An 11,189-nucleotide genomic window follows, 5' to 3' on the forward strand; every position below is an offset into this window, starting at 1 on the left:
AAGTTTCCTTCTTCAATCAACCATATAATTACTTACCTTTATTTAATTAATAATGATAATAAAAATAAATTGTGTTAGGTCTTTTTAGAATTAATTTATTTCTTTATTTTATTTTATTCTATAATAAATATGAGACTAGTAATTTAATAATATTTAAAATTTGAGTATATTTATATATTTTAGACCGTTGAATTATATATTTAAATTAGCACGAGTTCTTAGAAAATATATTAAATTGTATATCAAGAGATAAGGTCGGGTTATGACCTTTTTTGTTATAATTTAAGGGACAATTTGGAACTCGAGAGTAATTTATTCTCAAGAGTGAGTTTAACGTTAATTTTTACATCAATTATTATTTTTTTAGATTTAATTATTTATTAAAAATTGATTATTGTTGGATGATGGAAGTCCCACATCGACTAATTTAGGAAATGATAATGGGTTTATAAGTGAGGAATATTAACTCCATTGGTACGAGGTATTTTGAGGAAGCCAAAGCAAAATCATGAGAGCTTATACTCAAAGTGGATAATATCATACCATTGTGGGGAGTCGTGTTTGTTTGCAAGTGGGGTCAATTTTTTATTTTATTTTAATTTTAAAAAAATTCAAAATTGAAGAAGAAAATTAAGAATAAAAAAAAAACCCTTATTTCAGTGGCGACCTAACACTGTTTCTGCGGATCATCATCCCCTGCGCATCAAAAACCCTAAACCCTAATCGCAGTGAAGTCAATTGGGAAATATGATGATCTTTTATGGTTATTGTTCTAAATTTCGCAGCACCAAATTTACAGCATTCAAAACTACGGCATATGTTCTGTGCAATTTCAGTCGCTCAAGATCGATGTCTCAATCCACCTCCATTCCCAGAAAGCTCGAAAGGGTTCGTGACCATGGCTACGATAATTACATGGATGTGGAGAAGAAAACCCGAAAAGTGCTCAAGTTTCAGGACCTTATTCTCACCCAAATTAACCAAACCATCCCAGTTTCTCGCCTTGATGTCTCAGCTCGTCGCCTTGGCTTCAAACAACACGAAGCTGGGGCGTTCGTCCTCAAATTCCCTCATGTGTTTGAAATCTATGAGCACCCTGTTCAACGAATCCTCTATTGCAGGTTAACTCGAAAAGCCCATCTCCAAATCGAGCAGGAAAAGCAGGCTGTCATTGCGCAGATTCCGGATGCTGTGACTCGGCTGAGGAAGCTTTTGATGATGTCCAACAATGGCCGTCTTCGCCTCGAGCACATCCGAATCGCCCGGTCTGAGTTCGGGTTGCCTGACGATTTCGAGTATTCGGTAGTTCTCAAATACCCTCAATTCTTTAGACTGTTTGATGCAAAAGAAACCAGGAATAAGTACATTGAAATTGTAGAAAGAGATCCAAATCTTACTGTTTGTGCAATAGAGAAAGCTAGGGAGAGAGTTTATAGAGAAAAAGGGAGTGATGCTGAGGATATTAGATTCTCGTTCATTGTGAATTTTCCTCCTGGATTCAAGATAGGGAAGTATTATAGAATTGCAGTGTGGAAATGGCAGCGGCTACCTTATTGGTCGCCGTACGAGGACGTTTCTGAGTACGATATGAGGTCCATTGAAGCACAGAAGAGGATGGAGAAGAGGGCAGTGGCAACAATTCATGAGATGTTGTGTTTGACTGTAGAGAAGAAGATCAGTTTGGAACGGATTGCACATTTTCGATCGGCGATGGATCTGCCGAAGAAGTTGAAGGATTTCCTTCTTCAGCATCAGGGGATTTTCTACATTTCAACCAGAGGTAACCATGGGAAGCTTCACACTGTTTTCCTCAGGGAGGCTTACAGGAGAGGTGAGTTAATAGAGCCAAATGATGTGTATTTGGCTAGAAGAACACTGGCTGAGTTGGTTTTACTCAGTCCAAGGAAGTCAAAACTTAACAAAGAACTAGTTGGGTACAGGAGAGAAAGAGTGGGCTATGATATGGAAAGCTTTAGGCCAGATAAATTAGATGATTATGGTGCTGGGGACAGAGGCAATGTGAGAGACGTTTTGGACTCGGACGTGGGTTCTGATTCAGAGTCCGATTTCTCCGATGATAGTAATCGTAGTGTTGATGAAACGCTCGAGGAAGAGGATGTGAACGTAACGAAATAACGTAAACTCGATTGTTCCCAACGACAATCTCCTTCGAGCTGCTAGTTTATCCCTGATTAAATGAGACTGTGTTGAAGCCTCAAAACTCATTTGGTAGCTCCTGGTTGTAAACTAAAACACAAGCGCTCTTCGAACATAAATTTTGTTCATCAGGAGCGTAGCGGCCTTGATCTTCGCTTCGATATTCATTGTTCGATTGGGGCGGTAGATCTTCATGGTTCTGTTTTGGATTTGGTTTGGCAATGTGAGATGCCATGGCTTAAAGAGGAGTGTCATGATGATGCCACAGGCATGGAATCCAAATTTTGAAGGCGAAGAAGAATTAGGTAAAATGCAAATGAATTCAAGTTTGATGGGCAGAATCTGCAGGAAAACTACATAGGAAGGGAAGTCCTATGTAGTTCATGCTTGCTTAGCTTCAAGCTGCAAAGAATGTGGCATGGAAAAAGATGGCTTCTGGAAGATTTTTTTTTTTTTTTTTGTTGAACTTCATTACACATTCTATCTCTCAATCAATCAGTGATTTAATAAAATTTTTACATTGCTGAATGCACTCAAATGCTTATTCTATCTCCCATGATTTAATAATGGAGGTTAAGTTCTTCATGTGACAAGTTATGCAAGTTATGCATGTGAAAAGTTATACAAAGTTAAAGAGAACAGAGGGTACAATACATAGAAACCCTTTTAATGTTTTTTTTTTTCTTCAAATATTTGTGAGTGTTTGGATCAACTTAACTTATACAACCTACCTAGCGGTTGCCAACAAATAGGGGTGGCTCGAGCACGAGACATTCAAGGAGGACCAACAAATGAGCAAGCTTCAGTTAAGTACCCAAGGCTGCAGAATGAGAGAAAAAAACACATCAATAAGACTTGAAGAATTCTAGGAGAGAACAAACAATTATAAAGACAATGCTACATTCAATGACTTTGAATGCTTCCAAAGTTTGCATTTTTCAATAGATCATAACCTTCTGAGCGACCAAGGATGGTTGAAAGCATATTTAAAAGACAGATTTGATGTGTGATATTCAGAAAGCACATGAGTGAAATTCCAGTCATCCCAACATTCTAAAGCTATATCAAAACTGAGTTTCAGAACTTACATACTCTTCAAGGTCTCGAGCTTATAATCTGGCCATGCCATCTAGACCCACCGAGGCTTCCTTGTGATACTGGGAAATTGCTATGCACAGTGTCACGGTTATGCTTGCCACTTGCTGTATTAGAGGATCCATGGCTGCTGAGATGGAACAGTATTTCTGTTGTGGTCACTGCAAAGGATTAGTCAAATATGGAGTGAAGTGGTCTGCATTGTGTGACAGGCAAAGCTCTCCGGCTTAAGAAATCTGGCAATACTTTCAATAAGGTGACAAGAAAAGTTTCAATAAACTAAACCAACCTCAGAAACATTTCAATTCGAAGAAAAATGTGCTACCATAAGTGAGCTTTAGATTACTTGTGTGAGATCTCACATTGGTTGGAGAGGGAACAAAACATTCCTTATAGCTATGTGGAAACGTCTCCCTTGTAGACGAGAGTTTTAAAACCTTGAGGGGAAGCCCAAATATGACAATATCTACTAACAGCTATACGTAACGAACCAACGAACCAAAAAAGATAATATTTGAAGCTAAAACCTCCCCCTAATAGACGCGTTTTAAAAGGAATATATAACAGGTCAAAACGAACAATATCTCCTAACGATTTTTTGAGGAATTTTCATCATGTAAAAGGTTGATCCAAACTTACTACACAATTTGTCTATGAGGATGCCGGAATCTCGTATGGAAGCTGCTTTGGAGGGGGCAAAACAGTTTTAAGCTTCTTCCTCAACTGTTCGAGCTCCCCCAATATGTCTTTTGCATCTGCCTGCAAAAGAGACCTCTCCATGATCAGAAATGCTGCATCGCTCATTTGCCTCCCTCTCTCCAACATTTGTTTGGAGCAATCAAATGCTTCATGGACCATTCCACGGGCACATAATCCTGTTACCAACACATCCAATACATGACTATGAGGGCAGTATCCCTTCTCTACCAGATAGCCCCACAAATCCAAACCCAAATCAACTCGACGATTTTCACAGAAAAACTTCATGATCATGACTACTGTTCGTGTTTTCGGCACAAAATTCCGTTGTATCATTTTGCTATACAACTCATAAAAACCATGAACATCCTCCAATTTCATCAGGCCTACGAACATCATATGATAGGTCATACTGTCATGTCCAATGTGTTTAGCTTCCATATCTTCCATTAAAGCCGCTGCAGAACTCACATCATCAGACCTAATCAAGGAACTTATCAAAGCATTATAAGCCCCAATGTCAGGACACAATTTTCTCAGAGGCATTTCATCAAACAGTTGGCGTGCTTTGGCTATGTCCTTTGCTACCCCTGCTCCATGGATCAGAGTAGTGATTGTTTCCAATGTAGGCTCAAATTTTGCCCTCTTCATTTCTTCGAAAACTCTCAAACCATCCACGAAACAACCTCTTTTGCAATATGCATCCATTCTGATGCTGTAAGTCACAGCATCTGGCTTGAAACCTCTCCTGATCATCTCATGATAGAAAAGCTCAACAGCAGTAACATTGCTGGATTCCTTGAACCCTAAAAGCAAGAGATTCATGGTTTTAGTATTTGGGGGAAATCGAGAATACATCTTTAAGAACACTGATCGCGCCTCTTTCATCTGTCTCTGAGTGCAAAAGGCTCGAAGGAGCACATTAAATTCCTCAGTACCAAATTTCCTTCCAACAAACACTTCATTCTCCATTCTCCGAAACGCCTCGATCGTTTCTTCGAAGGATTGAAACTTCGCAATCTTCGTAAGCAAGATGCTCATGGATTTAAGAGTAAGCAAAAACGGATGAGTTCGTTGAATCTCACGCATCAACTCCCATGATTGATCGAAATACCTCATCCTCGCGAGAATATGAAGCGTCTTCTCAAAAGCATCTGGAGTTGGGGAAGCTTGAGAATGGTGGAGGCAGAATTTGAAGAACTCCAAAGCCTTGAGACCATTGGAATGCGCTGCAAACAAGCGGCCAAGAACGTCATTCAGGAAAGTGTTAGAAGGAAGAGGAGATGGAATATGGTGAATAAGAGTGGGTCGAAGAGGCTGATCGGGAAATGGATGGTCGTTGATGATTTTGGTGATTCTTTCGATTTCACCACCGGGTTCTGAAGATTGATGAAGATGAGTAGAAAAAGGAGCTGCAGGAATCAGAAAGGAACGGAAAAAAATGCGTATTTGAGAGATTTGAGTTAGCCTCGTCGGAATCACCATCTTCAGTTCTTCACTCTCCAGAGAACAGAGAGATGGCGGCGCTGTTGAACTATTGCAGACGCCGGGACCGGAGAGTGGAGTTTTTACAAGTAATTCAATATATATATATATATATATTAATTATTATTATATATTTTTTTTTAATAAACAATACATTTATGAAATAATATTTATTTTTTTGTAAATAATTGATCCATTGGTCGTTGGAGCGCGCCACTTTTAGGTACTTACAGAACGACGACGTTTAGCGGTGATTAACAGAATTTTTCATCCCCTTCATTTGTCGACGAACAGAAATCTCCGAAACTCACAAAATTTTTCGGTTACTTTCTCTTTGGATCTGATCTTCTTCGTTCTTTCTTTCTTTCTTTTCTTCGATTCGACGAATTTTCTCATCATTTTCCCGAGAAAATTCCCTTCCCGGGAAATGTCGCACAGCGATACAATTCCTCTTCATCAATCGTCCCAGTCGGACATCGACGAGATTGAAAATCTCATCAACGCCAGCGTCCAAACCGGCCCCACAACTGTTCTTGCAGCTCGATCCCCAAGTCCTCCCAGGGCTTCCATTCCTGTTTCCTCTTCCCCGTTTTTACACTCCAATCTCCCATCACATCCCACCAAATCGAGTAATCAGAAGCCGCCGTCTGTCTTCCCTGCTCCTCCGCCGTTGCCCGTCTCCAGTAATGGCAGGTCTGATGCATCGGCGACTGGTTTTGGATCGCAGCCCAACACTCTGACGGAACCGGTCTGGGATACCGTCAAGAGGGATCTGTCCCGGATCGTCAGCAATTTGAAGCTTGTGGTTTTTCCCAACCCTTTTCGTGAGGACCCTGGAAAGGCTTTGAGGGATTGGGATCTCTGGGGGCCTTTCTTTTTCATTGTGTTCCTTGGTCTCGTTCTTTCGTGGTCTGCATCCGTCAAGAAGGTCAGCCTCGTCAAAATTTTAGTTGGTTTAAATCGTTGATTGCCTGTGTTTTGTTTGATTTATGTTCCTTATATTAGCCTGTTTTGGCCTTTCCGTGCTCTGGTTCGGGTTAAACTATCTGCAGATATTTAGATTTGAAACCGAGTTGAACGCATTGTTAAAATGTCCAATGCAGCTTAGTATATTGTCTCAGAGTAGCTGGAAGCGATCAGTCAAGTGACTGGAGCGCTTTTGTTCAGATTTCTTGAAACTATCTTTGCTAGTTTTGTTTCATTGGATTTTAATAGGAACCGATGATTCTAGACCGTTGGAATACTCGGGAAATTATAGGAACACTTAAGCTTCAATCAATGGCTGAAATCTAATTGAATAGACGCATAAAAGTGTTGTAAATAGCTCAATGGAACGTTTAAATGCAGATGCAGTATGTTTAAATGGTTTGTAGGACATAAATCATTGTTTATGTGCTAGAATACAGCGTGAATCTTCAGGAGATTGAAATGTGCATGAATGAAAGAAGAGTGCTGGAGACCACCTCTTTTGTGTGATTTTCCTTAAGGAGCTTGCTCCTTAATTGTATTGGTGTAGCTAGCAAGTATCAAACGATTCCTCATAAAGGAAAAATGTTATGAATGAGGAAATTTAATGCAGAGGGGTCTATCTCCCGCACATTAATCCTCCCAGAAGTATGTTTCTTAAGGGAGCTCATTGGATATTTCTTGAATATCTTGGATCCCATCACCCATTTACTCTCCCAAAGTAGATATCACTCCCATCACCCACGATGCCCACCTTCTCCTTGGTGTCTTGGATCATTCTTGGAGCTTTCCCTCTTTCTCACTTTGTTTTTATCGTGTGTTGTCCAATAGGGAAACATCATATGTCATGACTCTCTTATCTTTCAGTAGAGAGTTTGAGCTTACACTAGGGGAAAGGGTTTGTTTTTTGAGTCCTAACCTACCGGTGGCTTTTCTTGTAGCTTGTTCTTTTGTTGCTTGATGAGCCCTTCTCCCTTTAGTTAGTTTTCTTTCTCTTCTTTGTGGAATGTACAAATTCCAAAGAAGGTTAAATTCTTCATTAGTTTGAAAGTTTATCCATTGAAGAGTTAACACTCTTGGTTGGCTTTCAAGAAAGTTTCCTTCTTTGATAGGACCGTTTTGTTGCATTCTTTGTTAGAGGTCAAAGGAAGAGTTGGATCATATCCTCTTGAGTTGTAATTTTGCATGGTCTTTTTGGAGTTTTCTTATATGTGTTTGGTTTTCAGTTTGCTAGACATAGAGGTTACAGGGAGATAATTGAGAAGTTCTTCATTTGTCATATCAGAAGAACGAGAGGTTCCTATGGTAAGTCAGGATTGCAGAGGATTCTGGCACCAGATTTTGTCCTGGTCGATCCTCAAAGTGAATGAGAAAATATTTTAGAGAAATTAATGTTGTATTGCATTTTTGGAGAGAAAGACATAGAAGAATTGGCGAGTTACATAGAGACTCTTATCAATGCTAATAGATTTTGTTCTGTTTGGATGGGTTTCTTGTATCACACATCTCTCTTGTATTGTTTTGTTCTTGTCAATGAACTTTCTTGTGTATACATATATGTTAGCAAAATAATCAGATGCAGTCTAGTCAGCTCGCGGTGATCCTCCTTTTGTTTCCCTGCGCCGCATTGTTGGATCAAGCTAATAAACTTCCTGCTGAAACAGAGAGAAGCAAATGCCTTAGAAAATGAAACCTAGATAGCCTTGAAGTAGATTTGAGCAAATTGTCTCACTTAAATTGCATTGATTCTTGCATTTTGCACTATCATGTAAGAATAGTTGTATTCTTCTATTTAAAGGTCAAGTTCGGTATATATGTACGTAGCCAATTCAAGCATAACTTCATGGATAAGACACTGTTACCATCCCAAAGATAAGTTCGATTCCCCACCTCTTTAAATGTTCAACTAAAAAAAACAAATATATATGTACATATGTTGTATTTGAAAAAAACACTTATAAGTTGTCCTTATTTGTGATGCTCAATGGAGACGTGTTGTTAAATATCTTTATAACGTTGTTCTTTTCTTATATTCCACGATCACCTTAGCATTTGAAACATTCTTAACCATTATCTATATATCTGTTTGATATTTTTCAACCGTTGTTTGCCCTTTATTCTTATTCCCTACATCTACTTTCCCTNTTTTTTTTTTTTTTTTTTTTTTTTTTTTTTTTTTTTTTTTTTTTGTTACTCTACTAATGATATGAATTGATTTTCTTTTCAGTCTGAGGTTTTTGCTGTTGCATTTGCACTTCTTGCTGCTGGTGCAGTGATTCTGACCTTGAACGTGCTTCTTCTGGTAACTAAATCTATCTTTCACTCTTTCCCGCTCCCTTACNGGAAAATGGAAATTTCTCTTTATGAATTCATTTATGCATTGGTTTATAGCGGAATCTTTTCCATACATTTTTATTTCAAGCCCTCTTCCCTACTTCTGTGAAAATCGTGGGAAAATGCTTTTAGTGCCATGTTTTGTCTTGTCTAATCAGATTTAAGCGTTTCTCACCGCCCCTAATGAGCTTTTGTTGCTTCATATCTCTAATCTATTACAAGAATAACTGGAGACTTGCACTTTGGTTACTGCAGGGTGGACAAATAATTTTCTTCCAAAGCTTGAGTCTCTTGGGATATTGCCTGTTTCCTCTAGATGTTGGAGCATTGATCTGCATGATGAAGGACAATGTAGTAGTGAAGATAGCCGTGGTATGTGTGACCTTGGCATGGAGTTCTTGGGCTGCATATCCTTTCATGAGTTCAGCTGTGAACCCAAGAAGAAAAGCTCTTGCACTCTATCCTGTGTTCCTTATGTATGTATCAGTTGGTTTTCTGATCATTGCCATTAATTGAGATGCATTAACAATGGTGCTCTTAAAAGGGTTTTGGTAAGAAGAGATCGATATGATGATTGAGTAATGATTTAGGAACCTCATGAATTGATCAATATTCTCTCACCTTACTGTAACCCTTTCTTTTTGACTTATATCATATAATGTCTTGAAACTCAGATCTGCCTACATCATCATATTCACTGTCTGCAAGTTTTCTTTCATGGAAATCCAAGACCGTGTAATATTTCTTGTAATTATGATATGCCTTCATTTCTTGAATGCAATCATTTTATGGCTATTTCTCGTCTGGAATCAGAACTGTTGAAAATAATTTCTGGGAATTGGAAAATATTTGACCGTAGCTATGGTGAAATATTTGAGAGTGGTATTTTGGTGAATGTAGATTAACTTGGGATTGCTGTGCCATACTTTTAAAANGCTCCCTTACCACTCTTCTATTCAAGAACATGCTTTTAATCATCACGTTTTTTTTGTCGATTAGAACATAGAGTTAGATACTTATTTAATCTTGCATTGTGCGGTCTTCTTGATTGTGTTTATTGTTAGAACCTAAGAGAGTGCAAGGGCATGTTTGGGAGTAATTTTGAACTATTTAAAATCACTTGTGTCATGTTTAAAATTACTCGGAAAGTTCCTAAAATCATTCAAAATTAATTTCACGTTTGGTTTTTTACTTTTAAGCGCAATATCCATACCATCAAAATTGATTTTAAATGAATAAAACATTTCTCAAACATGAAAAAAGTGAGTCACTAAGCCTCACCTCGTCCTAAACCTCATCCAAGGATATCTCCACACCTCTAAAAATTCTATTGTTTCTCCTAAATCACTCTCTTCACAAGATAGCAAAACAAGCTTGGTACTAGATCCTCCCCTTATTACAAAATGACGAGTTCATCATGACCTCCTTGAACAAAAGCTGATAGCCCCTATTACACACCACCGCAATTCCAAGCAAACGGAAGCACCAACTTCAGAGAGAGTAAGCAAAGTGGCAACCCCACAAGAGATGATCAAGTTCCTCTTCTTGTTGTTTACAAAGAACCCAGACAGAAGGTGCAAAACCAACGTAGTGTGACGCTGGATTGGATCCTAGGTGTTTCATATGAAGACTTGCAAGACAAAAAAAATCACTTTCTTAGGAACTTTTACCTTCCACAGGAGAGGAGAAACCAGAGGCCCCCTGAATGAGAGAAAGGGAACAAAGGACGGAGAAAACGAAGGAGAAGAGAAACACCTATGAGGATTAGGATCCCAAACTCACAAATCCTTTCTCCTTAGAAGAAATCTCTGATCTGAAATAACAGAAAGAAGGCCCACCACCTCCAGAGACGCTCGGCTAGCTAGAGGAGGATGACGAAAACCAAAAGAGAGAGAGGGAGATAACTCAGAAGGAGACAAAATAGAGGCAACTGAGTGTAATTCTTCCCAGACAATCGATAAAGATGTGAAAAACTAAGCTACTCCCATACAACTTTGGATAAATACATTTCCCATAAAAAAGCTGAAGCAATTGTTAGAACACCCTCTTCTTCATTTGCTGTTAAATTTTCTGAAGAAAAAAAAAAATCTAATGCGCAATATTATCCTACCAAACATCTTTTACTAACACCTCTTGTTTCTTGAACAACTGTTATTAAAATTTTAGGGAAGCAGTGTCAGAGACTATGATTCCAACCATTTTCTTATTTCTAACTCTAATTGAGGAACCTTTATGAAAGAATGATCCAAGCTTTGAAATAGTCTTCGTCGGGCTATGCAAGCTTTCTGATTTAGTTTCTCTAACTATACATATAGATGCTAATGATTAGAATTTTCCAAAGTTCCCCTTCTTTCCACTTTATATTAAAGCTTAATTCATTTTCTTCAAATTCTCTACACCAAGGCCACCTTTTTCTGATGGTTCTCCTTGTTTAGTAAGAACAAACCCCCCCC

The 11,189-nt window shown here is 38.5% G+C and overlaps 3 protein-coding genes across 9 annotated transcripts in view; 2 read left to right on the forward strand and 1 right to left on the reverse strand.

Annotated features, from left to right (window-relative positions):
- The first annotated feature begins 661 nt into the window (after positions 1-661).
- On the forward strand, positions 662-2,689 carry LOC111809368 (protein ROOT PRIMORDIUM DEFECTIVE 1). Its single transcript, XM_023695820.1, has one exon. It carries the CDS (start codon positions 748-750, stop codon positions 2,134-2,136), a length of 1,389 nt encoding a protein of 462 aa, XP_023551588.1. The 5' UTR covers positions 662-747; the 3' UTR covers positions 2,137-2,689.
- LOC111809367 (pentatricopeptide repeat-containing protein At3g61360) lies at positions 1,255-5,496 on the reverse strand. Of its 6 annotated transcripts, none has more exons than XM_023695818.1 (3): positions 3,892-5,496; positions 3,246-3,497; positions 1,255-1,332 (listed from the first exon to the last, which is right to left on the reverse strand). In XM_023695818.1, the coding sequence occupies exon 1, from the start codon at positions 5,434-5,436 to the stop codon at positions 3,904-3,906; it is 1,533 nt and encodes a 510-aa protein (XP_023551586.1). In that variant the 5' UTR covers positions 5,437-5,496; the 3' UTR covers positions 1,255-1,332; positions 3,246-3,497; positions 3,892-3,903. The 6 variants fall into 6 exon arrangements, with proteins under 6 accessions (XP_023551586.1, XP_023551587.1, XP_023551583.1 ...); XM_023695819.1 differs by having other exon boundaries at positions 1,266-1,332; positions 3,250-3,497; XM_023695815.1 differs by lacking the exon at positions 1,255-1,332 and adding an exon at positions 2,601-2,977 and having other exon boundaries at positions 3,246-3,401.
- Positions 5,497-5,672: 176 nt separating this feature from the next.
- Positions 5,673-11,189, forward strand: part of LOC111808101 (protein YIPF6 homolog) — a 6,426-nt gene continuing 909 nt past the window's right edge. The window contains exons 1-3 of one of the 2 annotated variants that reach the window (XM_023693908.1): positions 5,673-6,364; positions 8,630-8,704; positions 8,992-9,006. In XM_023693908.1, coding sequence (XP_023549676.1) covers positions 5,864-6,364; positions 8,630-8,704; positions 8,992-9,006 — 591 coding nt within the window. In that variant the 5' untranslated portion in view covers positions 5,673-5,863. Of the gene's footprint in view, positions 6,365-8,629; positions 8,705-8,991; positions 9,532-11,189 lie in introns of those variants that run through there. The other variant, XM_023693907.1, reaches the window with a different exon arrangement.

Source organism: Cucurbita pepo, chromosome LG13, assembly GCF_002806865.2.
Source record: "Cucurbita pepo subsp. pepo cultivar mu-cu-16 chromosome LG13, ASM280686v2, whole genome shotgun sequence".
NCBI lineage: Eukaryota > Viridiplantae > Streptophyta > Magnoliopsida > Cucurbitales > Cucurbitaceae > Cucurbita > Cucurbita pepo.

What these genes read in the sequence shown, in the direction of transcription:
- LOC111809367 (XM_023695818.1), bottom strand. Translation starts at nt 5,436, where the DNA reads ATGGTGATTCCGACGAGGCTAACTCAAATCTCTCAAATACGCATTTTT.
- LOC111809368 (XM_023695820.1), top strand. Translation starts at nt 748, where the DNA reads ATGATGATCTTTTATGGTTATTGTTCTAAATTTCGCAGCACCAAATTT.